Here is a 27,566-nt window from a genome sequence, read left to right on the forward strand (position 1 = left end):
ACTAGCTGTAACTGCCTCTGGAGTGCCCAAATCAGCCAGGATCAAATCTATCCATCAGGTATTTTGTGGCTTCGGGGTGTGATTTGGTATGCTGGAACCCAACAGCCCAGGTTACTGCTTTACGGCATTCTCCTAATTTGCCTGGGAGAGGAGAAGCTAAAGAGAGGGCTAACGGGAGCTCAGCGTTCAGCCTCACCAGCTGTTTCTCCATATCCTCATCCCGGGGTGAGCTGATGAAGATTGTGTTCTGCATCAATCCTACAAAGCACCAGAAAGTATCCGACTCATCTAGGACCTCTGCCAGGAGCGGGGCAACCAGGTCGGACATCCCCTGGGAGTATCCAATTGTTGGGTTAAATACTGCATAGTTCAGCAAAATCCTCCTGGAGAAGAGATGCAAACGGCGAGGTGAGACACCGGGAGGGCACGTCACAGCTGAGCGTGGTGCCCTTTCCCTCTGCCCCAATGCCCACCCCGCAAGCTGAGTCAGGAAAGCGCAGAAGAGCAGCAGATCGCTCCTGCCGTCTAAAAGATTAACTTGCAATTGCACCCGGAGGCTTGTGAACTTTTGAGCACCCGTGCAGCGTGTTGCATCCCACAGAATTGCTTTCCCTAGAAGAACTATACCTAGAAGCATAACGAAGATACACTAGCACTATACCTAATGGGAACTCTCCTTTTTTTTTAGGATTACAACGTTTTGCATCAATCCAGAGAGGTTCCTGGATGGGCGACAAGAACTCCAAAAAGCATGCAGCAGCCTAAAACAATGGATTTGAACAGAGCTCCTTAGGCTCCTGCTTTCCTCCCGCAGTGCAGCCCGCTGGGAGCAGTGCAGAGGGAACAAACAACACCGTTCATCTCAGGTACGAAGACACACGACCCTGCCGTAAGGTGCTTTAATGCATACAGATAAACTCTGCTGCAAACATCAGCCCAGTGAAATAAACTCCAGGAGAAGGTTTTCAATACACAGACAACAAAATATAAAAAGAAAATGGGAATTTAAAAAGACTAAGAAGACAGAAATTAAAGGATTGCTCATCCCTACACACCCACGAGGCTCCAGGCCATACTGTTAGATGAAATCCAAGTGTTTTGTAGGCCCACATTTACAAGTCACACACCTGCGAAGCAGACTCTGGTGTGCTCGTTCTCCACCCCGTCACAAGAACCACAAGCAACTGCCCACAACCCTGCTGCAGCACCCATCACCCTCCCATAGCCACAGAGGGCTCACACCCCTCCCGTGCCTATGTGTGCAAGGAAGCTCGCTGACAGCAGCAGGGTTATTCTATCAAGAAGTAAATGGCCAAAGCAGCAGCGAAAGCACAGGGGAGGAAGTCCTTGTTTTTGCATCACTTGCTACAGTCGCTCTATGCACGGTGCTCTGCAGCACTCCCAAGGCAGCGACCAAGGCAGCCTGGGCCGGGGGGGCGTTACGGAGTTTTCTATACATTCAGTAGCACATGCTGTTTGCGACACTAGAATCAGACACTTCACCTCATAGTTTCCACGTTCGGGTTGTTCTCCCCTCGAAAGAACTGATTGCTGCGGTCAGTCCTCACGACGTCTTTATCTACTGTGAACTGTACTTTACGCCAAAAATCCTTCTGTTCATCTGGAGTCATTGAAAGCCTGGAAATTGAGCAGCAACAGGAGTACGTTGCCAAGAGAGACATATGATTGCCACAAGGAACAAAAAGCTTCATTTCAGCTTTAGTTTGCAGAGAAAAACTAGTCCTGTACAGAGTTTTCTCATCACCTGAAAAACAGACAAGCAGGTCTGTCCAGAACAGCAGATTTTCTGTCCAAACAGATTCCTAGAAGGAGCCTCCTGGGTTATAAACGGGATGACATGATGTGTTTTCTGCGATAAACTCTACTTGAGAAGCAGTCGGACTCTGCTCTCCACTGCTCCTTGTGGGTGGCACACCAGAACTCATCACTCTGTTTTGATTGTCATAGAATCATAGAATTGTCAGGGTTGGAAGGGACCTTAAAGATCATCCAGTTCCAACCCCCCCTGCCCTGGGCAGGGACACCTCCCACTAGATCAGGTTGCTCAGAGCCCCGTCCAGCCTGGCCTTAAAAACTTCCAGGGATGGGGCTTCCACCACCTCTCTGGGCAACCTGGGCCAGGGGCTCACCACCCTCATGGTGAAGAACTTCTTCCCAACGTCCAGTCTGAATCGACCCATCTCTAGTTTTAATCCATTCCCTCTAGTCCTACCATTACCTGACATCCTAAAAAGTCCCTCCCCAGCTTTCTTGTAGGCCCCCTTAAGATACTGGTAGGCCACGATAAGGTCTCCTTGGAGCCTTCTTTTCTCCAGACTGAACAACCCCAACTCTCTCAGTCTGTCCTCATAGGAGAGGTGCTCCAGCCCTTGGATCATCCTCGGGGCCCTTCTCTGGACACATTCCAGCACGTCCATATCTTTCTTGTAGTAGGGGCTCCAGAACTGGACGCAGTACCCCAGGTAGGGTCTCACGAGAGTGGAGTAGACGGGGAGAATCACCTCCCTCGACCTGCTGGCCACACTTGTCCTGATGCAGCCCAGGATACGACTGGCTTTCTGGGCTGCTAGCGTGCACTGATGGCTCATGTTGAGCCTGTCGTCCACCAGCCCCCCCAAGTCCTTTTCTTCAGGGCTGCTCTCAAGCCAGTCACTGCCCAGCCTATATCGGTGCTTGGGATTTATTAATTTGTAATCCTATTAATTAGGATTGTCTCCTAATTAATAATACTACTGTCCCTCTCTAGCTTAGATGTACCCACAACCAGTTTACAACATACAGTTCTTGCAGTAATGATTTCCTTGAATTAGATATCCCATCTTCTTCCCTATTTTTATATCCATAAATAAAGAAATTTAAGATCCCGTTTTCACCTTCAGTGTTCTAAACCAAGCACGCTAAGCTTGTAGTCTCGCCTGTGAGATAAGTTTCCCTGCGTGGTACTGCCAAGCCTGTTTCCAGACCCCAGGTAAGATAACACTTGAGCTGTATGGCAGTAGCTGCACCCCTCGGGAGGTCAGCAGTGCCTGACACACGTCCTTCACCACCTCTCGCTTCTCCACTCCCATCAGCTTCTCCTGAAGCCAAGGAGGCAGAGACTCCGTACCTCCCCAGCGGCATCACTGCCGCCTCAGGCCTGGGGAGATATGAGCAGGGGAGGGCGACGCTGCTCCGTTACCTTTTCTCCTGGATCTCAAAGTACTCTTTCCTCTTCTGCAGCCTCAGTGCCTCCCTCTCTTCAGAGGTGGACTCGTAGCTGTAGTAGTGCAGCAGAAAGGGCCACACCTCCCCACGGATGGAAATATCAATCCCGCCAAAGAAAATGGCCTGGAAGAAGGAGCAAAAGTTATGACTGGTACAGTTTTAACGTTCCCCAAAACAGCAACAAGAAACTGGCCGCTACTATGCTTTGGTGGCTTTGCAGTTCTTTCCTGACAAGTGACGCCTTGATTCAAGCTCCTGCAATTTGCACATGTTTAGAGGGAAAGTGCTGGCCTTCTATTCCCAGACGAGACACAAATCGGGCTCATTTCAATGTCAATAACCCCCCCTGGAGAGGCTCTATGATTAACGTGTCGTTCTCATGTCACGGCTTAATCCCCAATCTTGGAGACACTGCATTTCACTGCAAACTTCTCTCTCAAGACCTGGACCCAGTGCTCCCCTGCAAGCCCTGCATTATTCCATACAGAAATCTCGATTTTCTTTTTTTTCTTTGATTTGTTCACACTGCATTTTGCAAACACGCCTAGCACCGGACAATTTGGTTTACTAATTCCAACCATCAGGAGATGCCGGACAGCTCATCCTTCTCAGTCAGGGAGATGCTCTACCACCCTGCCCGTAGCAGACTCATCTGCAGTCCCAGCAAGACCTCCAGACAAGACTCATACGCCAGCCTTTATACTCTCAAGCACCCAGTTCTTGCCCCCAGCATGAAAGCAATCTCTTGCAGCGTCCACCTGGGACTCGCAGTGCGCGGGTAAAGCCAGCAGCAGCCCCCCTCTCACCTTCTGCAGCTTGTACTCCTCTTCCACCTGCCCGGCTTCGTTCAGGTGGTGGAGCCAGGCAGACACATCCAGACGCTTGTACGTGTTCTCCTCGGGGTGGGTCTCCGAGGAGGGCAGCTTGGGACGGCGGATGGAGAACTGCATACAGGTTTTCTCATCGGTAAGCTGCTGAACGGGAGAAAACAAAACAAAAAACTGGAGGCAGGAGCCAGAGACGGCAGCAGAGTATGAAACCCAGCAATTTGCAGAGCAGGAAAACCTTTTTGCACGGTTCGCGTAGGATTAAGCACTGAGGTGCCGCACTTGGGGAGGTTTTTTTTTTTAAATTCCAACCATTACAATAGCAAGAGTGATTAGAATAATTAAAAATCTGAGTACCACAAAACAGCTTCATCTTAAAAAAAAATTGTTTCCGTTCCTCCCCCAATCTTATCCCTGACCTGAAACTGAATTAATGCTGCTTACAGCAAAACTTCACCCTGCCAGGAATGCCTGCAATAAATTACATATGATTGGCCATATACAAAGGGATTGCTGTTAGGCAAGCAGGGAACTGCACTGCCAGGCTCTCTAAGGGCACTCATGATCCCAGTGCAAGACTGCAGCTGACATTTAATTTAAAAATCAAAGGTTGTTCAATGCAAAAAGTGAGCCCATGCGACCATAATAAGAAAAGCAGCAGGGGGCTCTGTGGGAAGGATGGAAATTTAAAAATCACTGTTTCTAATAAGCACATACAGTATCTTAAACAGATAATTAAAGAGCTCTTATCACATTTGTATGTAGATTGAACAAAATATGGCAAGATGCCTTGTCAAAACATTTTCCAATGCAGTGTGCTACGCTTCACAAAATGGATGAAAGACTCTGACAGAATTTCAGACCTACCACTGCAGATTTCCCCGCCACCTTACACGCCTAAAGCGCGGTGCTGACCTGTCGGGTTACCACGTCCAGCAAAACAACTACCTAAGCAAGTCCTCTGGATTATCTGCCCCCATATTCCACAGGCGGAACAGGAATGGATGGGGATAAGCAAGTACAACAGAGACCTCGCGTCCGACTCACGGCTGCATCCTAAATAACATCCAGCTCACTGTAACTGTCTGCCTGACTTGGTGACGTGAACTCATCGCTTCATTTCTCCAACACGCTCCCCCAGCTAAAAACCTCAGTGCTGAAGCACCTGCTGGAAAACCCTCTTTGCCCCATGAACCCCGCTCGGGTACCTGGTCCTTGAGATGGGTCTCTGTGCAGTACTTCCATTGCTGAAACACCTCGGACAGTTTATCCAGGCCACCATGGTGAAAATGGAAGATCTTGTATTGGCTCTCCCTGCTGGCAACAACCAGTTGTCCACAGGTGCATGCCTCATCACTGCGGGCAAAACAACGGAGGAGAACAACCTGCATTTATTGCCCAGGATAACGAGAGGCCCAGCGGGGAGGGGAACATCAGATGAGAGAGTGAGGACAGCAAATTACAAAGAAGTGTACCATCCAGTTGTCCCTTAAAACAGAGTGCAGAAGTAATGTTACAGCTCTGGACAAGGCCATAGTGATCCTCATTTCCTCCAAGAAGCTCCACTCCTGCCCAGTAACAGCACTCTCTTAGCCTTCCATCACATGAAGGAATTAAATTTAGTCTTCCCTGTGGAAAACCCCCCCAGAAGTCTACCCCAGCAACATTAACGCAGCATGCAAAGTCAGCTCCTAGAGATGAGCAGACTTGGTTGCATGTAGCATTGCCTAAAGAAGCAGGGAATGGGAGAGAAAAGAGGGAGGAAGAATGTTTTTAGTAACTTTTGTAATAATTTGAAAGATAATTGAAGAGGTTAAGAGCAGCAAGACCCTAGAGGAACCCTGGTGAGGGGCAGGCAAGGGAGAAGGTACCATAGGTAGAGATGTTTTCCACACCTCCAGGTTATTTTAAACATTTTGGGTAAGATAGCTAAGAGCAACCTTTACCTTACTAGGGAAAAAAATCTTTTAGGCCCCATAACTGTAATTCAGAGGCTCTCCTGGGGAAGGCTGACACTCGCTTTCCTGGAGACAACCATTAGGGAAAGACTTCCAAGGAGGACTGCAGAAGCCATCTGTCTCCACAGCCCAGTGTGCGCTGATCCAGAGCACACACAAATCTCACACACAACAATACATTACCTAAAGAAGAGGCGAAGGGATCTCATTTGTCCCAGGTCCACTCTGAAGACACCACAGACCTGCTCGAGGGCAAATACTTTCTGCTGTTCATCCCATCTGGTGCTCTGCGTTGGCCCATTATTCTCCTGGAACTGGGCACTGGTGTCGAGGCTGGAGGCAGAGCTGGTGGAGCAGGTCAGGCGATTGTCACACGTGTCCCTGCAGACAAGAGCGCGGAGGAAGAAAGCCCCGCAAGACCATCAGCCAAAGGCTGCAGTTACATGTAATAACCACAAATGCTCCAAGTTAAAAATCCTTTGACAGAGCTCTGAAATTGGAATTCAGTGCAGGTCTAAGGAGTCAATAACCAACAGCTCATATAAGAGATTAAATTATTTTTTTATTGAAATTCCCTACCATCCCAAAAAAGCATCCTATTTTTGCCTGTTGCTGAATTCCACACGGAACTGGGGAGAGCAAAAACCGTTCCTCAAAACACTGACTTTTGAGAAGGCAAAATTACGACGCCCAGTGTGGGAACAGCCCAGACTGCTCCGCAGAACGGCCCCGCCTGGCCCAGTCCCTGCTCCATCGGCGCAGCTCAAGGACCAGCCGGGGGCACTTCCCTGCCCTCCAACCCATGCCACAGAGCCCTGAGCTGCAGGACCCCTTCAAACCATTATGCCTCCGGGACAGACAACCCCTTGGGATGGAAAACCCCTTGGGCCACTCAAAGAACTTGACTGCTCCCCAGGCTGCTCCAGCAGCACTGCGTGAACAACTTCTGAAGGCAGAAACTTCTTGTCCCACAGCTTGAGCAACCCTCTCTGCGCACAGCTCAGCTGCTCCGCGCCCGGCCGGGGACAAGAGCAGCGAGCGCATTGCGATGGCAGCACTGAGCAGGGATCCCATCTGCCAAATTCCCACTGTGACGAGTAAGATCCAAAGACATTTCCCCTGAACTCAAGTTTCTCATTATGCCTTTGCAAGTGGACCTGACAAGCCTGGATTCGTGTGTATAAACTTCAGACAAATGGTTTCCGTTAGCAAACTTGAAACTTCGGAGACTTAAGGAGTGGGAAATTACACATGAGCTCTTTAACACACTGCGAAGTAGAGAAAGTGAACCCAACCGTTTTCCAATACGCTAGGAGCTCACTGTGCCCCAGATATTTATCTTTAAGAGTAAACTGAGTCCAGATCAAAAAAAACCACACGCCCATCACTAGCCCTGATCCCAAAAGAAAAATATCACTGCTTTGAGAATTAAGTGAATCTGAAACTGTGACCCCTTGATTCTTAAAAAGGCCAATACATGTGAACAATCTCAGCGCAAGCTCTGAATGGGTTCCGCTGTGAAATCAGGGTTTGCAAAACAAGGCAAGTAGCAGGTATAAAGACAGCCCCCTGCAATGCCACTTTATGCAATGTTTTCTAATCCGCTTATCTAACAATGTAGGCACTGAACGCTGAAAATCACACACTCAGCATGCATCTGCAGCACACAACATCAGTATGCTTTCCAAGCCTGGCTCCAGCGCCTCTTCCACAGGGACGAGCCTTATTTGCAGCATCTACCCATGGTTCAGGTCACTGCATTCCAATGGACAGGTCTCCGGACATCCCAGTTAGTTGTGGGTTAAATTTTTAGCCGAGCCCCTGCGAGCCGCCCAGTTCAAATGTATGACTCAAAACCTCAGCGCCCACACGCATGGGAAATAAATCCCTGAGCCCCCTTCTCTAGTTCTGCAGCGTTATGTAGATGAGACGAACTCTGCTTTACTTTCAGCTAAAACAGCGGCTTCGCCACTCTGTTCATGAAGTTCTGCTGCTCCATTTTTCTGAGAGAAAGCATCAAAGCAAAACTTACATCCAAGCCATTCGGAGGTTGAGGTCTTAGAAGTGACATGGCAACATCGCTATGTGAGCAGGGATCATACAACATACCCAAACTCGCTCAAAGAGGAACGAGCGGTTTTTCTAGGGTGGATGCTGGGATACTTCCAGTCTCACAAGCCCAGCTAGGCACCATCACCTGCACCTTGTGAATGTTTTCATTAAAACTGTACTGGCCTTTGTGAGAAATCAAGTGTTACTTTCCGATAAAGCTGCAAAATAGAAGGCTTTCCTAAAACACTCAGTATCTCATGTTAATGCAAAAGTAATAGGAGTCCTGGTACGAGACACTTGTGCTGGACTGCTTGCTTTGAGCAGCTGGTATTTATGGAGCAACACTTCGTAACAGCCACAGCTGGTTACACAGGATTTTCCTGGAAGAGATGACTCAAACTAGCTCAAAGACTAAGCAGAGGCAACCAATTTTCTAAAACTCTTGCAAAGATGAGCTGGTCAGCACGACAAAGGGCTGGAAGAGGTGGTGGCTGTGAGGATCACTGTCCTGGGGTTCCCTTGTCATAGAGGCCAGCGAGCCCATTCTTCAAGAGCATCACCTCAAACAACCACTGGCAGAGAGACGACTGCCAAGAAATTAGAGTTACCAGTAGAGCTGGGCAGGTTCGCTTTGACCCTGGGAATCATGTAGCTCCTCCGTACAGAACGCTGTTGCCAGCTGCAGCGCCTTCTGCTACGTAACCAAAATCTGCTTCAGATACACAAGCAGCTACCCACAAACACAGCCTGGAGAGCCCAGTCACCAACGTGCTGGCAACGTTCTCTTCTCTGGAAATGCCTGTTCAGGACAAATGTTTTACAGTTCACATTTAGCCACTAGTTACAAGCTTGTACACGCATCCAACATACACAGAAGCAACCTGAAGCAACACGTGGAAGTGGATTTACCCTTTCTGGACAGCAAAAAGCCAGTGAGCGTAAGCACGGTGCCTCAGAGTGTGCAGCCCAGGGGAATTCCAGTGTTTTCATTGATGCGGAAGATGAAATCTGAAAGAGACATCGGTGCGTCCCGTGCCCTTCGAAGAGATCAATAAACATAGCATAGATGCAGACAGAGTGCCACCTCATACGTACTTAGGCACTGTGGAAATAAGAAAAAAACCTCACTGTGTTTAAAATTACTTTTTCCTGTATATATTGACTGAAAAAAAATTGAAATTATTCTAATCTGTTGGACTACTTTTAAAAACAATTTTAATATTGAGATCATTCTGTACTTAAGTAACAACAAGTAATACGGACAATGCTAATTTCATGGATTTTGGAGAGTCTTCTAACTAGGCACACAAGATACACAGATGCAAGGGCAGAATTCTCCAATTTATTATTTGTCAGACTTATATATGTTGGATAAGGAGTTTATACCAGAGTGCCCTGCAAAAGCAGGGAGCTGAAGCATTGCAAGGCAAATAGCTGGAGGAACATTCCAGAGAGACTTTGGGTTGTGGGATCCAGGAAAAACAGAGCTAGTATACAGCACTGCTCAGCAAAACAAGAGAACAAGTGCCATGCTCCACAGGAATAAAAGGGAGAGGGAAAAAATAATAAGGAGGATTAGCAAAATCCGAAGCAGGAAACCCACGGACACATTCATGATTCCACTTCATTCCCATTATTCTTTTGTCTCAAAATACACCTCATTCTTGCTGGTGAGTAAGACCCGGTGGTGATGTGTTTTCTCCACGCAACAATCAACCACAACAATCAACCATATCTACATTCCTCGGGCTTTTGTAGCGCCCAGGAAAGCGAGCGCCTGCGTGAGGCAGCCCCCGGCCTCCCACCGCTCTGGAGCTCTCGCCCCCAAGTTCCGAGGGGGTCGGTATCTCCGCGAGCGAGACTCTCCATGCGCGGTGATGCAGTAATGGGGCCCGACTGATTGTTCGGTCAAAGCATTTGTACACACCTACAGCATACAGAGAGATAAAACCAATTATTATTTCTGTTATAGAGCCAGGGCAGAGACCTGCAACAATCACACGGGAAGACTATTTCAGCAACAAAGACCTAATAACTCATTTTATGACGTGATGTGACAAATGTAATTGTAAGAGGGAAAGGGGCTGAAGGTTATAGCCATGATGTGGCCATCACCTGAGCTGTCAGCGTGCACCACCCGCTTCCCAGAGAGCCTCCTGCAAGAGCCAAACCCTCCTCAGTTGGCTCCATCGCCATTGTTCCACAGCTCGCCTTGGCTAATAACACCCTTCCTTACAGCCACGCTACTCCTGAACGCTGGCTTGTGAAGCATCATTTACAGACAATAAGTATCATCATAATGTATGAGCATCCATGTAATGGGAATTACATGCCCCTTTTCCTCCCCAGGGGTCAGCATTTCTCTGTTTCTCCACTATTCCCCACTGGCACTGACCTTGTAGGTTCCTCTTCTTCCCAGCAAGGTGAAACAGCTCATGGCAGCATTGGCTGCCTAAAACGTCTAAGACAGAGTGTTTCAAATAAATAATCCACCAACAGAAGTTCAAAGCTATCCTGAAATGCCTAAAATTTTAGTGTAGCGACTGTACAAAGCGAGGCAATATCAGGCTGCTGCAACCCAAACCTATTGTTCTGATTAAAAAAAGTGTCCTTGGCAATATACATATATAATGAGTTGTGAAACATGCTGACTTCAGCGACATAGAAAAGGCGTGCAAAAGAAAACAGACTGGCAACTTGGGATTAAAAAAAAATTTGTGGAAATATTTTTGCTCATTCTGAGTGGCGCTGCAGAGCTCTGGAAGGAGATCACGGGATGGCACCAGCTTCCAGAGCAGCAGCCTGGCAGAGCTACTTGCATCTGATCAGCACAGACGAGTCACCGGGTTAAGAATTGCGTTAAATTCACCCTTTGGCTGAAAATATTTGGAATTTGAAGTTCCTTTGCCTCAGAGAGCCCTAACAGAACCAATTTACACTGACCTTGGTGAATAGGGTAAAGGTGCTGGGCAGTCTGGATGAAAGCCTAACCAGAATTTCTGAAATTAAATGTCTAAACATCCTCATGTGGAAATGTATCTGTATGTCTGCAAATACATGTGGAAACAAATCCAGCAAATCTTCCTATTTGTTGTGGAAACCTGTGAAAAACTGCCCAGGATGTTACAGTACAAAGTACACAAATGTCAACACAGACTTTCCAAAAGCTTGTTCCACAGGCTTCCCATTGATCTGTTTGCTTTCAAAACATAAATTTCCCCACGTTGAACTGCACTAAATGCTATTTAGTAGCTAATTAACTTTCTGTGCCGAAAACCTCCTGTAATTGCACTTCTTTCACCTTTTTTAGCCTGTGTCCTCCAGGGAACCCAAGCTGTCCTACGGCATTTGTTCTGCTCATTTCCATCTCGCAGGCACAAGTTCCTCCCCGACACCCGGCTGCCAATCACCGCTCCAGAGGTCACCGGAGACCAAATTAGGAGCACTCTGCTTCTGACGAACTTGCTTTGCTTAGCTTGCCGTAAAGGGAAAATAAAAGGTTATGAAAAATAATTGTATCCTTTCATGCTGGGCACCAGGAAGCAGATTCAACAGCGCTTCTGAAAGCTGGCGTATCATTGTTAGTCACTCTTCGTATTGTTAATGTTATTAACGAGATTCAAAGAACGAGCTGTTTACATCTTGAAAACAGTGGAAACCCTCCTCCCATCCAGGGACGGAGCAGAAGGGGGTCCCCGCGCCTGGCCGGCAAACGCTGCGGGGTGGCAGCAGCCCCGGCTCTCAGCTCCGGCCTCCGGCTGCCCCGGCAAGTTCACGACCAGGGACTGGGCTCTGAATGAACATCAGCTCTGCCAGCACAAGCCCGGCAAATAAAACATTTTAAGCCAATGAAACGAGGGACTCAAGGAAACCCGATTATGCAGCTTTGCCTTCTGATAAGTGTAATTGGTTTGTCCTTGAGAAATAAAGATCAAAACAATTTGTTATGCTTTCCGGGGCTGGTGCGATCCGCTTTTACAGCACCCCACCGCCTTTCCCACACAGCCGGGACATGCCACGTCCAGCCCTGCTGCCCGCTCGTCCCCCAGCGGAGCAGGGACAACCCATGCGGTGGCACGGGATGGCCCAGCTCAGCACCGTCCCAGCCAGCCGGGAGCCTGGCCACACTGCGGGCTTTGTTGCCCCGAAGCTGTTCCTCCCGGTCCCAGTGGCCCATGGGGAAGCCCAGCGATCTCAGCCAGAAACAGGGGGGGCTTTAGAAAAACAGCCCCGCTCCCCTCCGCAAGGCTCCCCCCAACTGCTGCCAACTAAACCGAAAGGAAAACAAAACAAACCCAGAATTCTTGAGTCAATTATTTTGAATGTAAATGGGAAGGGGAAAAAAAAAAATCAGAAGTTTGTCATGAATCGATGTGTGTTTCAATCTCTTTTACCCGATCAAAGTGTGGAATGTGATACACACGCCCCCTCAGCGAAAGCACAAGCAATCTGTTTTTCCCAGCTGAGGCTTCCAGGCAGGTGGAGGCTACTGAGGAGAAACCCAGCAAGGTTCTTCTCTGGGACTTCTTGTTGCAGTGAGGTAGCGGGGGCAGAATTAGCAGTTCGATGCTTATGAATAAAATACACATAGCTCCCAGAAGCCAAACACAACAAATCATTTAGAGCCGAGCGTACGCTGCTCAACGATGCAAATGTTACCTTCATTTTAAGGAAGGAAAATATTCCAAAAGCTGAATGGCAGATTTTCACAATCCATACAGAGAAGGGGCACCTCATGCCTAGGCTTTAGCTCATTAATAAATCAATCGAAATGCAACACTTAAAAAAAAAATTCCTTAGATGGAAAAAGTGATTTCTCAGCAAAGCTTGAAAAAGAATGTTTGCTTTTCGGCCTATTCCAGACTGGAAAAGGGGACCTTTCTTACCAGTGTTTATTTTATATTTAAAATTAATGGATTATTTTGCTTTTTTTCCCCTCTGTTCTATCCATGCAAAAATAAAATTCTACACTAATTATGCTAATTACAATCAAGCCTTCAAAACGCTGGTCCCTTGAAAGCCCTGAAGATTACCTTTGTTCTTATATTCTTGGCTCTAAGCAATGAATTGGGAATTTCTGGGGGACTTTTTACTGACAGACAAAGTTAACCAACTCCCCGGACTCTGCGCTGCTCCTGACCCAGTGTGAGCCAAGCCAACACCACCCAGAGAGAATTTCACTGTTTCCACAATACAATGCGGATCTCCCAAGGGGAGAGCTTTCCTCAAGTAGCAGAAAAGGGAGAGGAAAAAGGAGAGCTGGCTCAAAGCATGTTTCAGAGTTATTGTAAATGCCTAATGCTGTTATAATTGCGCGGACCGAGCCAAGATGACAGAGACTATGCAGATTTATTTGCATATACTGTTGTACTTTTAGAGGGGACAGGCTATTTATTTTGACCCAGTTAACGCAATCCTTCCCTCACAAAGCTGTGGATACTCGCCAGGGACGTTTATCTCCCCTCTCGATTTGGATTCCTGGGCGTTACAATCGTATAAATAAGTAACAGAAGAAATGCAAGAATGTCATAGAATCATATCATAGAGTCATAGAATGGTTTAGGTTGGGGGGGACCTTAAAGACTACCCAGTCCCACCCCCCTGCCCTGAGCAGGGACACCTCCCAGCAGACCAGGTTGCTCCAAGCCCCGTCCAGCCCGGCCTTGAACACCTCCAGGGACGGGGCAGCCACAGCTTCTCTGGGCAACCTGGGCCAGGGGCTCACCACCACCATAGTGAAAAATTTCTTCCTGAGATCTCATCTAAATCTACCCTCCTCTAGTTTGAAGCCATTACCCCTCATCCTATTGCTCTACCCCCGATCCAGAGTCCCTCCCCATCTTTCCTGGAGCCCCTTTAGGGACTGGAAGGGGCTCTAAGGTCTCCCCAGAGCCTTCTCTTCTCCAGGCTGAACCCCCCCAACTCTCTCAGCCTGTCCTCACAGCAGAGGGGCTCCAGCCCTCCCAGCATCTCCAGGGCCTCCTCTGGCTCCGCTCCAACAGCTCCGTGTCCTTCTGCTGTTGGCGGCCCCAGAGCTGGAGGCAGCACTGCAGGGGGGTCTCCCCAGAGAGGAGCAGAGGGGCAGAATCTCCCCCGCCTTGCCCTGCTGCCCCCGCTGCTGAGGATGCAGCCCAGGATTCAGGTGGCTTTCTGGGCTGCCAGTGCACATTGCGAGCTCACGTTGAGCTTCTCACCCACCAAACACGCCCCCAATATCCTGGGAAAAGGCCCTTTATTGCAAAACCCTCGGAGAAACCCACCTCTCTCCCTCTGCTCCTGCCACCCGCCCGCCCGGGATGAGGAGCCCCGCTCCCTTGGGAATACTGTGGTTCTCTGGGCTGTCATTTTTTGTAGATTATCCTGTTTCATTGCGATTCCATACGGCTGGCGAGCAGTGGCCGTGGCGACCGGTCGCGCCGCTGGGTAGAGCGCGCCCCCTGGCGGCCGCGACCGCGGCCGCCAGGGGGCGCGCTCTACCCAGCGGCGCGAGCGGTCGCCCCACGGCGACCACTCGCCCACGGCCACGGACCCGCGAGTTTAGAGCTTCCCCGTCCTCCTAAGCAAACCCAAACCTGGGGGAGGGTTCCTCGCTGTTTCTCCATGGCTCCCCTGCCCGTGAGGTCTCGTTCCTGGGCGTCACCTGCTCTGATCATCAAATTATTAATGTTCTCGCTGTTTAAATATTTATAGAGAATCATGGAATCATTGAATGGTTTGGGTGGGAAAGGACCTTAAAGACCATCCAGTTCCAACCGCCCTGCCCTGGGCAGGGGCACCTCCCACCAAACCAGGTTGCTCCAAGCCCCGTCCAGCCTGGCCTTGAACCCCTCCAGGGATGGGGCAGCCACAGCTTCTCTGGGCAACCTGGGCCAGGGGCTCACCACCCTCACAGCAAAGAATTTCTTCCTCAGATCTCATCTAAAATGGCCATCTTTCAGTTTAAACCAAGATAGAGCTGTATGCCTCTGCAACCTCTTGGATCTGTCCAACCTTCTCAGCTTTGCATCCAGTAACGACTTCTCCCAAGTAACAGGCGATAGATGGCCTCAGGTTGCACCAGGAGAGGTTTAAGATGGATATTTGGAAAAATTTCTTCACCAAAAGGGTTATCAAGCATTGGAACAGGCTGCCCAGGGAAGTGGTTGAATTGCCATCCCTGAAGGTATTTAAAAGCCGGGCAGACATGGTGCTGAGGGACGTTGTTTAGTGGTGGATTTTGTCAGTGTTAGGTTGATGGTTGGACTCAATGATCTTAAAGGTCCCCTCCAACCTAGACAATTCTATGATTCTGTGATCTATTCTATGACTTTAATTGATTACACAGCATTGCTGACAGCAAACAGCTAAGGCCAGCTCCTCTTTCCAGGACACAGCTCCGTGCAGACCTCCTGAAAGTTCTGCCTAAGATGGATTCTACACCTACCCCATGACTCGGAGAGAAGGGAAAAAGGACTGTCCTTCTGATGGAAGAAGAATTTGGGGATATTGTTTTCCTGGGCACTGGTTTGGGTACAAATGGAATTAGGTGCTTGTGTGTCTTACATCATAAATCGCACTAATTCGGGCAAGGTCCTAGGGAATGGGAGCCTGAACCAGAAGCAGCGAGGCACCCCATGCACTCATCCCCAAGGCTGAAATCATCAAATGTAAGGTAGCATGACACAAGATGCTGCAAGAAGTTACAGGAGATTTTGAAGTCTGTGACCAGTTCCCCTGGTTCTAACAATATAATCACTTCTGTTACAGCAGCGATGAATTCCCAATCTCTTGATGACTCCAGAGCTCCTGCCAGTTCACACTAATTTCAGCTCATTTCCCTTATAATTTTGCCTCCTGTTTATTCTGCAGAGGTCTGAGCGGCACTAAGCCTCTCAGGTGAGCTGCCAAAACAACATGATGCAACACCGTGCGCTCTGTTACCACCCGCTCCTGCAGCTGCTGCCACCCTCCGTAACACTGCGCCTCCGCTCCCTCGTGAGAGGGTAATTTACTGATTAACTCCCTGGGAAGAGGCTTAACAACAGGATGTGCAACACATCTGTAAAAATTGCATCAACTGCGACACCAAAGGAGTTTTTCCTTGTGTTGTGTGCTTTGCCTTGACTGTCTGCAATAGTCCTGTTGTGTGATTTCATGTCTGCTGAAGAACATGAGAACTGTACCATTGGTTAGCGCCATTATGAAAACGTTTCATTATTTTTATTACTGGTTGCTAAAATGATCACCTCCTTATGAAAGAGGTTTCCTTCTTGCTTTGATGCCCGTGACCACGTTGGTCACATCGTTTCTACTTGTCCTTCAAAGCAAGTGCTGTGGATGCTGAGCTGGCGCCTAGTCCATCACCTGCATGACCATTCGCAGAGCTCCAGCCTCTGGCCAGATGTTGCCCCAAGCTCCACTCATACGATTCCACCACAGAGGCTTCTTGGTCCAAATTCTGCCTGTATCGACCACCATCCCAACCTGAAGTTAGTGAAGGAACCAACGCCAGCATTTCTTTGTCCTCTTCAGCATTTTTATATGGTGCTCATCATGTAAGAGCAACTGCAGTTTATTACCGAAGTGAAAAGCCTTTAGCAGCCCAACCACCCATTGCCAGGGAAAGCTCCTGTTAACCCAGGATCACTCTGTCACGGCACAAAAAAACCCCAGCAACCCCACTTACAGAGCACTAAGTGCCTCTGCAACCGATTGGTATAGATCTGATGTCATGGTCAGTTAAAATAACTTCAGAAGCATTGGTTGAAAGACATTATATAGGTGTCGGATGCTATTTGGTCGCCAGGATGTAACAAAAGGCTTTTAGTTTCACTTTACTGATGGGGGAAATGGAAGCTGAGTAATTTAGCAGGGCGGCAACAAACCAAAGCTGGGTCTAGAGTACAGTTGTCCTGAATTAGTGTCCTTCAGACCACAAGGCAAATGTTTCCTGACAGACAGCAAACAACGGTGACAGGGGAGAAAAGGAATAGAATGGAATGATTTGATTTCCAGTATCCCTCCTTTCCCACAGAAAAGCAGTCAATGACAAAGCCACTATCAATATAGGCATTTCCCACATGAGCTACCCCCCTGCAGGAACCACGTGCTATGAGCGGAAAGGGGCCCCCAAAGTTAACAAGGACACAAACCCCAGAAGAGTGAAGCCCCCTTTCCCTGAGAGATGAGTGCACTGTGCAGAAGAAGTGCCAGGCTCCTCTAAAAAGAGAAGGAAGAATGTGTATGCTGGTGGATGGGACACTCCCCTAGCTCCTAGCCTGAGGAACTGTGTAAATGGGAGGAAAGCATCGATCGCTGCATGGGATCCCTGGCAGCCTGTCAAACCGAGAAGCACAGAGGGGAAAAAAACCCCAAAAAACAATGGATACGTTTTTATTTCCTTATGTTCTACAAGGCGAATTGTTGACTTAAAATGACTGACTTATTGTGCAACTCGAGCACTCTCAAGCCCACCTCCCTTCTTCCTCCCTGTCCCTGTTCTGCACACACCAGTACGTGCCTGTTGGCTCCCTCCTGCCCAGGAGGCCAGGCCACCTCCTCAGGGGACGCTCCAAGAGGCACGCAGGACCTGTGCCTCCTGGTCATACGGATATTTCGGCAAGCAGGTTGCTGAGCCCCTGACCTCACCCGATCCAAGTCTGCGTGTACGTCCTAATTCTTCCACAATGTCACATTTTTCCATTTCTGATGATATCTAATTGCCCAGAAAGAAAGATGGCTGGACTGAAACACCCATGCAGAGCATTGCTTCAGCTTCGGAGACAACCACGGGGAAAAGCAAACTCCTCTTTACAACCGCTCCCCAGTGCAGAGGGAAATAACCAGAAACATTCGTTCCTCTTTGCAGGGAGGAGGTGGTGACCGGGGGGTAGGGAGGGAAAAGAGTTGAAACAATCTGCCAGCAGCACAAACTTTGTTCACACTCCAATTCTGGCTCAGATGGGAAGCAGCCAGCAGAAAAAAAAAACCAACCTTAAGAAACAAGGAAGCTGTTCTCATGCTTGTAGTGACTTCTGAAACAGCATCCCCCGCCCCCCAAATGCTGGGATGAACGCAGGAAATAAGAGCATGCTTTTCGACAAGACTTGTGCAAAGTATTCTGTGCAAAATTTTCAACTCAAACAGCTTGTAAGATCCTGCAGATATCACGCAAGGGGGCTCTAAGGGGAAGAACAAATTGGCATAAAAAATGGACACACTGGACAAAAGCCTTTCAAGTCTGAAGTCTCAAACAATGAAAGGTCTGTTTTATTAATCTGCTGCAAATTATGAGTGCTGCATACACTGTACAAGGCTTCCAGACTGGTGCCAGAGGAGTTAAAAAAAAAAAAGAAAGAAGAAAAGTCTACCAGGAGCAGGGTGTTTGCAAAGCCTGTACCCGTCTGGAGCTGCTGGGGCTCAGCAGCAGCAAGGAAGCCGGCAGAGGGCTCGCCCAAGCCAGGCTGCCGAACAGCGGGGAAATGCTGCAGGAATTCACAGGCAAGGGAGCGAAGATGCAATAAACTCTATTTCCTTCCTTCCCTGATGCTATTAGCAGCTCAGAGTGTAAGTGTTGCAAAACAGTTAAACCGCAAGGCTCCTTGCCCGTGGCACCCTGCTGCGCCAGCTCCTCGCCAGGGGCATGCCGTTGGGCTGCTGGACACCCCTGCCAGCACATGGCCTCAGGGCCAAGGTCTGGGATTTCCGCAGGATGAGCCCAACCTCCTGGCTGTCAGCACTTAGGACATTATTCTGAACGTGCCCCTCACTACCCCCGCATCTAACCACTAAACCTGTTCTAACCACTAGGGATGGACCTGCTGGAGCAGGGCCAGAGAAGACCCCGGAGATGCTGGGAGGGCTGGAGCCCCTCTGCTGTGAGGACAGGCTGAGAGAGCTGGGGGGGTTCAGCCTGGAGAAGAGAAGGCTCTGGGGAGACCTTCGAGCCCCTTCCAGTCCCTAAAGGGACTCCAGGAAAGCCAGGGAGGGACTCTGGATCAGGGAGGGGAGCCATAGGATGAGGGGCAATGGTTTTAAGCTGAAAGAGGGGAGATTTCGATGAGATCTGAGGAAGAAATTCTTGGCTGTGGGGGTGGTGAGCCCCTGGCCCAGGTTGCCCAGAGAAGCTGTGGCTGCCCCATCCCTGGAGGGGTTCAAGGCCAGGTTGGACAGAGCTTGGAGCAACCTGGTCTGGTGGGAGGTGTCCCTGCCCAGGGCAGGGGGGTTGGAACAAGATGATCTTCAAGGTCTCTTCCAACCCAAACCACTCTGTGATTCTAAAGTGGGGATAATGACCCCTTACTCAGGGTGTGTGGGTGAATGGAGCCACAGCTGAGGCCACAGCTTCCCCACAAACATACTGCAAGACAGGAATGTTTTTCCTTTAAGAATCTTACTGTTGGAACTCAGAAATGTTCACAGGATTATACCTTATTTACAAAAAAAATGCTTAAACCCCCCCCCCCCCCAACTTCCTTTTTTTCAGGGTGATAGAGACAGGCCAAACACACAGATTCTCAGTGCTGCTTCCAGGAAAAAAAAATTACACACCTTAAACAAACCGAGGCTTTGGTTACAGTGGATTTGGGGGGTTTCTGTTTTTTAATTCAAGGCCAAGAAATTTCTAAACAACACGACATTCCCTGACAGTGTATGCAACTAAAGTTTCAACCCCTGAGCCATAGCCCAGTGCTAGAACACAATCTGAAAGGGACAAATTGCCTAGGAACCAAGAAAATAAAGTCAGTTATTAGGAATGATATTTAATCATGCAAAGGCCTCTCTGTAAAATTTTTTCAAGGTGTGTTTCATGACATTTATAGTTTCCAAAGTTTGCTACATTCCTATTAACAGTTGTCAAATAGGACTGTCAGGCGTCATATCTAGAACGCTAAAAAACGTCACTGTCAAATGGATGTTGTTCACGACAATTTGGAAACCAAAGGCCCACCCTGGGCACCCTGCAGCTGCTTTGCAAGCCCCCCTGCAGCTAGAGGAGAGCTGTGGTGGGACAGGACGTGATGGGATGGGACAGGACGGGACGGGACAGCTGTGTTTGGCCTGGCCAAGGTGCTCCTCAAACCGCTGCCCATCCAGCTGCTGCAGAGCTCAAGCCCAGAAACCCCTGCGAGCTCGCAGCTAATGGGAAGCATGCTGCTAGGACACTTATCAACTGCAAAGCTGATACAAAGTCCAAGATCACCCCACTGAAGTGTTTCAAAATATCCAGAGAGAGAGTTGAATGGATTAGAATACTTCTTTCATAAACCTTGTTCTTCCTGGCATTCTCTGTGTTTGAGATTAGCCCAGAGATAAAATAAAGAGGCAAAATTTCTTCAAATGTCAAGACTTAATGTAGGCTGTACATTGCTGACAGGCACAAAGGAGAACTCGTTTTTCCTAATTTCAGGTGTAGTTTCAAAGTTGAGCTCTAGCCTGAAAATCAGTCCCGTGGTGCTGCATGAACACAGCACACCCATCCACCCCAAGATGGAAACGAGTGACACGGTGCACAGAGCATCGACCGGAACGCCAGAAACATGCGTATCAATGCAGTGAGTGATACAGCTGTCCTCCTGCTCGTTACTCCTCTGCCAAGGTGCCTCCTTTCCCCTACGGAGGGTTTACTGCAGATGCCATTGAGAAGCATTGACATTTAGATATGCCAGCATTGACTAAAATACCCAGGTTAGACATGCGAGAATTAATATTTATATGTCTTAATTGCGACCACTTTCGGAACACCAGCAAAACAAGCTCATACATGCAGACTTCATGTCAACACAGTGCCTTGCAGAGAGGCAGCCACAGCTCAGAGAAGTCAGACAGACACTTTGATGTGGCTCTCCACAAGAAGCAGCTAGCACATCTCCTCAGCAGCGCCAATTAGACCAACAAAGGACCTTTTTAATTTAGTAATGCTGCTTCCAGGGCTCAAGACAGTTCACCTGAAAGACCGTACATACACCGCCCTGAATGTCTGGGGCCAGGGTTCACTGAGCAGAAGCAGGACTGGCCGACAAACAATTTCCTGTAAATTACACAGGTGTCTGCAGTAAGTCTGAATCAAGACAGGATATTCAGCTCAATGCCACTGCAACGCTTCTCAGCTTCATAGAATCACAGAATAGTTTGGGTGGGAAAGGACATTTATAGGCCATGTAGTCCCACCCCCTTGCCATGAGCCCGGACGTCTTCAATGAGATCAGTTCCTCAGAGCCCCATCGAACCTGGCCTGAAATGTTTCCAGGGATGGGGAATACACAGCTTCTCTGGGCAACCTGGGCCAGTGTCTCACCACCATCAGCATAAAACATTTCTTCCTTACATCTAGTCTGAACCTACCCTCCTTTAGTTTAAAGCTATTAACCCTTGTCCTGTCACAACAGGCCCTGCTAAAAAGTCTGTCCCCATCTTTCCTGGAGCCCCTTGAGGTACTGAAAGGCTGCAATAACGTCTCCCCGGAGCCTCCTCTTCTCCAGGCTGAACCCCCCCAGCTCTCTCAGCCTGTCCTCAGAGCAGAGGGGCTCCAGCCCTCCCAGCATCTCCGGGGCCTCCTCTGGCCCTACTCCAACAGCTTCGTGTCCTTCTGCTGTTGGTGCCCCAGAGCTGGAGGCAGCACTGCAGGGGGGTCTCCCCAGAGTGGAGCAGAGGGGCAGAATCCCCCGCCTCGCCCTGCTGTCCCCACTGCTGGGGATGCAGCGCGGGATGCAGGGGCTCTCTGGGCTGCCAGTGCACATTGCCAGCTCATGGCCAGCTTTTCATCCACCAGTACCCCCGAGTCCCCCTCAGCAGGGCGGCTCTCCATCCCTCCATCCCCAGGCTGTGCTGATACTGGGGGCTGCGCCGACCCAGGTGCAGGACCCTGCACTTGGCCTTGTTGAACCCCATGAGGTTCCCACGGACACATTTCTACAGCCTGTCTGGGTCCCTCTGGATGGCATCCTGTCCCTCAGGCGTGTCAACTGCACCACACAGCTTGGTGTCATTCACAAACTTGCTGAGGGTGCACTTGATCCCACTGTCTGTGTCATTGATGAAGATATTAAACAGTACTGGTCCCAATACACCACTTGTCACCGATCTCTATTTGGGCATTGAGCTGTTGACCACTACCCTCTGGATGCGACCATCCAACCAATTCCTCATCCACCAAACAGTTCACCCATCAAATCCATCTCTCTCCAATTTCCCTCAGCATCTCCAACCTCAGCAATGAGCACTCCAGCTATTTGCCCAGAAACTAGAGAAAAGGATGCACTCACCTGCTTTCATTATCCAGAAACACAGAACTACTGCTTTTCCCGAGGGCTTCGCTAATGGGAGAGAGGCAGAAGGGGGAAGAGAAGGCATCAGAATCAGAGTCAAACGTACTGTCCCTGCTCACATCATCAGCAGACAGCTCCAAGGAGCCCTCGTCCTCCCCTGGCTCTGGCCTGCAGTCCAGACCTTCCTCCACCGACAGCTCCGACCTGTTCTGCTCCTCCTGAGAACTGATTGTCGATAGGATTCCTGAGTCACTGCGGGCAGGCTGGGGGGACCGGCGGGTGCTGTCTGCTGCTGGGCAGCACTGGGAGAGCTTCTCCCCTTCTGAAGAGGGGGAGCTGATGTAAGCCACATCTTTCACAAGCTGTGACACAGTCAAGATGTCTTCTCCTTTCAGGATGACTGTCCCTCTCTGCTCGGTGGGGGAAGCCTGCTGGACAACACCGAAGCCCTGAGTGTGGCGGCCGCGTTTGCGGGGAGCTTTACGGACAGGGGAGCTCTCAGGAGTGATGTACCGCAGGGCTTCTTCATCCTGCCTCTGAATGCGGGAGTTCGGCACCCAGGCAAGGATAAGTGTGGTTCCAAGTAGCTCATCTTTCTCCATGTACAAGCACAAATAGCCTTCGAGAGAGCAAAGGAGCAGCCAGTTATGACACAGTTTTATTCTTGGGAAAATGCCAAAGCCTGAAATTTGCTCTTCCCCGTCTCCCCCCACTTCACTACCATTACACATGGGCAAAACAAACCCTTTTATTTACCAGGAAAGAATTCTGCTAAATGAATTGTAGAGTGCTCAACATTATCCAGTATTTACAAATAATTTCAAGTCTGCATATGCCTTTTGAATAGTCTAAATTCCCTCTGGCCTAAGTGGACACAGAAATGACATGCAAATACTTTAACTTCCTGGACAGATTACTAATAAAGAGTAAATTCTGAAATATGTTGCTACATGAAAAACTTCCATTGTTTGTTAGTTAAACAATTTCAAGTGCCAGCTAAACATTTCTTTCTCAAGAATATTTACCTTAGTGTAGCTAAAGGGCTACAATTTTAATGGAAAGCCAAAAGGAAAAAAGAGTTATGCGCACAAGAAGGGGAGCGTGGGTCAGTGTTCACAGAATAATTAGTTTTGTGAAGCCAAGCCAGTAGCCACAGCTCTCTTTGATGAAAACATGAAAGAGCACATTAACAGACGAGAATAGAGGGACAGCGCAGTATTTATGTTCATTTACTCCACTGCATGCAGCTACAATCAGGTTTTCTTTCTTTTCCCTCAATGGTTGTTGAGGCCACTCTAGCAACGACAGTTACAAGATGATACTTGGCTTCCCTGAACACACGTATTTGAAAGGGCGACAGAAGCTACCGTTCTCAAATGACAACTGTCCATCTTCGGGCAATACAAAAGGACTTACTAAAACAAGAAAATCCATGCTAGACCAGAAGAGGAAGGAGAAACATCATTAATTTTCCTACCAAAAGACGAGCTGATGGATCAGCTTGTGGATGGCTTTCCTTAGTCCTCCATAAGACTGCCTTGCCCTGCTCCCCACCGGCACCTCTTCATTCTTTAGAGCCCAAGGCGTAGAATTTGATACACACACACACCCCAGGAGAGAGAAAAAGAGTGAGTGAGCAGTGTCTGCAACACCCTATCACCTGGATGATGCTCCCCGATGCCTTGTAGCAGCTCAGGTGGATGGACGCAGACATTGTTCTTAGAGTAGATAATCTCCCCATCAAGTATGGAAGCTGGACTGCTGCCACCACCAGGATTCAAGGTCAGGAGGTCGGAAGCTTTGGAAGAGGCACGTCGGAGGAGTCGCCCCAGAGACATCGCCAAGGAAATGTTTCCATTATCTGCCAGCTTTAATCAGGAGCCGAATTCAGAAGATCTGCCAAGAAGGAGTAGAGAATAGTGTTAGAATAAATATAACGACAACACAGCATGTGCCTACCGCTGTCTGAGAAGGAGGAGGTCTCCCATCAATCCTAAAACTCAAGTAAAAGCCTCCAAATGCTCTGGATCTGTAAGATCACCACTACATTTTAAAGATGCTGAAGTACAGAATGATGGGATGTTTTTCTCTGCAACGGAGAAATATGAAGGCAGCAAAAAACCACATTTTAATAGTTACTGTGGGGAGGAAACAGAAAAGTAATGCTTGTCACTGAAAATTGCCCATTAAGGGAATAGCTCAGCGATGCAGAGCTGCCCGATGTATCACTGTCCTGGGGATGTCAAAGAGAGTCAGAGTAGACCCTGGAGGATTCCTTCTGCACAGAAAAACTGCCGAGACCATGACATTAAACAAGGGACTGCTGCTTCATCCACAGTAACCACTGATCTCCAAAAAAACATTAATCAAAACAAGTTCATGTTGTGCTTACCAATTTTTGGCACAATCCTGCTGTGCATTTGAGGTTTTTGGGTTGGGGCTTTGTTTTGATTTGTTTTTTGAGCTATGATGGATAAATAGAGCATTTTCAGCGATAAGTGGCAAGAGAGCCGTGTTCAACAGAGCGGGCAGACTCCAATAGCAGCGTATGGCACGCCAACCTAAGGCAAACATTTCATCTATCAATAGGTAACTTTAGCTAACTATGGGGTATGATCTCTAACTAATCACTGAGTAAGTGTTGTGCTCAAATGGGCTGTTGATGGGGAGCTCTACAGTGACTCCAGAGGGGTCACCCCAGCAATAAACTATTTAGCAGACAGATCAGGAAGAAGACTTGATGTGTTGAAACTGCCGGTGGGTCTTGCACAACACAATCCCACAGACAGCCCAACACAGTTCAACGCAGAGCAGGCTCTACCTGCTCCTACCGCCCCTAGCTGGGCAGCAGACCATCGGAGGCACGGCAGTTTCTGGTCTGCCAAAAGTACATGAGGAGAGGAAACATTGACTTTTGTTCCTTTGTATTTACACGGCCTTACTTGCTCATGAACAGGCCAGTCTGACCTAGCACACACCACAGACCATCACAGTGCCAGGTCCAGGGGCAGCGCATGGTGGACAAGTCCCACCCCATGGTCTGCAGAGCACGCAACTGGGTAGCCAGGAATAAAATGAAAAGCAGAAAGGCCCTGACTTGTGCTATCAGGCGCACTGTATGCAGGAAACATCTAGGGGCCTAACACAAGCATCATCAAACATTGAATAGCTCTGATTTCTTTAAACGTGTTTTTAATGGTATCTCCAGGCAAACAAGGAAGTGAGAAGGCAGAGAGGGCAAACAGAAACCAGCACTTCCCAAAGAGCAGAGCAAAAGCTTCAGGGAAGGAAAATAGCTGTCCTGATTCTGACAGATTTGTACATACAGAAGATTGCAAACGAGACTGCCAAGTAGTTGACAGAGCCTTCACTAAAGGACAAACTATTGGTTTAACTGGCAATCGCTAGATTTGTCGGCTTGAATCACAGCATAAGCAGTTTCTGCATTGCATTCTTTGCTGGAACTTGACAGAGAAACCTCAACCCTGCTATGTACTGTGCCCAACAAGTGCTTAGGGTAAGAGAATTACTTTGCAAGTCCTTCGCACCCATGTCTCCTTCTAGCTCCAAACACAACACGTATCTTCACTTGTCAGCCCCAAAAAACAAACACCAATGGAGCCATATGCTTGTTCTTGTCCAGATCGCCAAAAAACACAGTACTGTGTTTTTTGTCAGGCTCTGGGTTACATCTTGGAGAAAGTAATATGCCTCGACCGTATTTAAAAAGCAAATCACCTTTTCTCTCACTGTACCCTGCAGTCACACAGAGAGTAAACTCTGCTGCAATTCCTGCCTCCCACCACCAAGTTACATCACACCATTTCAACACGGTATTGAGGGAGCCCGAAGCAGCAATGTGGAGCAACCTGTACAGCATCAGAGGCCCTGAGCCTCTGGCATAGCTGAAGAGGGTCAGCTGTTACCACCACCTTTCATAGGCAGCACGGTCTGCTCAGCTATGCCCCGCTGCTCTAAAGACTGAAAGCAGCCTGGTTTCCAGACCTTCAGCTATGTCAGCTATTTCATTAGAACTCTAAAAGTGCAAAACCTGCATATGCAAAGGAGGAAGGTGGTACCAGGTGGCTGCGGCTGTTGACCAGGGAATGCTTCCTCAGAAAACAGGAGCGAGCTTTACCTGCTGAGGACAGCAGATGGAGACGCACGTATGAAAGAAGAGCTTGTGTGATGTCCTACTGCAGCTCTCCAGGGGCTCTCAGGAATGCGGGCAGAGGTGCAGGACTTCTCTGCCAACAGAGGCAATATTTAATTAGCTTTTACCTAGCAGAGAAAGAACAAAGCAACAGGTAAAAGATCAAAAGCTGCTCCCTGGAAAGCAGGAGGAACTTAATGGGAAATATCGCTTTGATCCTGCCAAACACCTGCTGCTCCAGCACTGCCTTGAAGTGCAGGTGGACGGCGCTGCAGGTACGCGCACGCATCCACAGGCTGGGAAGAGGAAACAACATCAACCTCACCCAGAGGAGAGGAAGAGGGGGTCCTGCCGGCATAGAAATTTAGTCTGTTGCATTTGTCTTGCAGAAGAGCGATGCATCAGAAATCAGAGTTCACTACGATGCTGCAAACAAATAGCCAAATATACCAGGATATATAAATATCATCAGCAAGACTCAAATTAATCCTTTCACCATTGCCACAGGCTAGGGAATCCTGTGTAGCTTTGGTTGCAGCATTAAAGAAAAACAGATGCAAGTCACTGGACAGTTTCAGGGAGAGTGACAAGAGCCATCTGGGGCATGGAAAGAGATTGCCAAGGGAAGATTAAAGGAAGGGGAATGCATTAAAAGTCTTCATGCATGTGAACTGTCACTGCCAAGAAAAAGAAGAGCTGTCTAGGCAGGACAGGAGAAGCATTGAGTTAAACTGTGGTAAGGAATATCTAGTTTAGTCATTCTAATAGCAGGGATAATGGTGTACCAGAACGGGGCAACCTGAAGAGGCCATTTCCATCACCAGGGTTTCAAAGACAAGCTGCAGAAACAGACAAGCAGTCAGTCCCAGCTAGGGCCAGATGATGGACTGGACTTCTGAAGGTCATCTAGTCTACTCGTACAACCCCAAAAGTCTCCGAAACACAGCTTGTGAACATGCCTCTCCTTCCCAGAAGACAAGAGTTCATACAACACAAACCAGCAAGTAACAAAGGGACAAAATCTGCAGGGTCTTCTCTATTCTGAGCCCCCTTCTGTGTGGGACGCTGTCTGCACACACAGTCCACAGGGCCTGGGTCATGAGGA

At 48.7% G+C, this 27,566-nt stretch overlaps 1 protein-coding gene across 7 annotated transcripts in view; it reads right to left on the minus strand.

Annotated features, from left to right (window-relative positions):
• Positions 1-27,566, minus strand: part of TBC1D16 (TBC1 domain family member 16) — a 35,618-nt gene that overhangs the window by 4,565 nt on the left and 3,487 nt on the right. For 2 of the 7 annotated variants that reach the window (XM_074608155.1, XM_074608153.1), the window contains exons 2-10: positions 26,447-26,589; positions 23,969-24,204; positions 22,306-22,927; positions 6,194-6,391; positions 5,261-5,408; positions 4,032-4,199; positions 3,200-3,348; positions 1,504-1,638; positions 197-383 (exon numbers count right to left, since the gene is read on the minus strand). In XM_074608155.1, the coding sequence (XP_074464256.1) occupies positions 197-383; positions 1,504-1,638; positions 3,200-3,348; positions 4,032-4,199; positions 5,261-5,408; positions 6,194-6,391; positions 22,306-22,927; positions 23,969-24,146 (1,785 nt within the window). In that variant the 5' untranslated portion in view covers positions 24,147-24,204; positions 26,447-26,589. Of the gene's footprint in view, positions 1-196; positions 384-1,503; positions 1,639-3,199; positions 3,349-4,031; positions 4,200-5,260; positions 5,409-6,193; positions 6,392-22,305; positions 22,928-23,968; positions 24,205-26,446; positions 26,590-27,566 lie in introns of those variants that run through there. The other 5 variants (XM_074608158.1, XM_074608157.1, XM_074608156.1 and 2 more) reach the window with 4 other exon arrangements.

Source organism: Larus michahellis, chromosome 14, assembly GCF_964199755.1.
Source record: "Larus michahellis chromosome 14, bLarMic1.1, whole genome shotgun sequence".
NCBI classification, from domain to species: Eukaryota; Metazoa; Chordata; class Aves; order Charadriiformes; family Laridae; genus Larus; species Larus michahellis.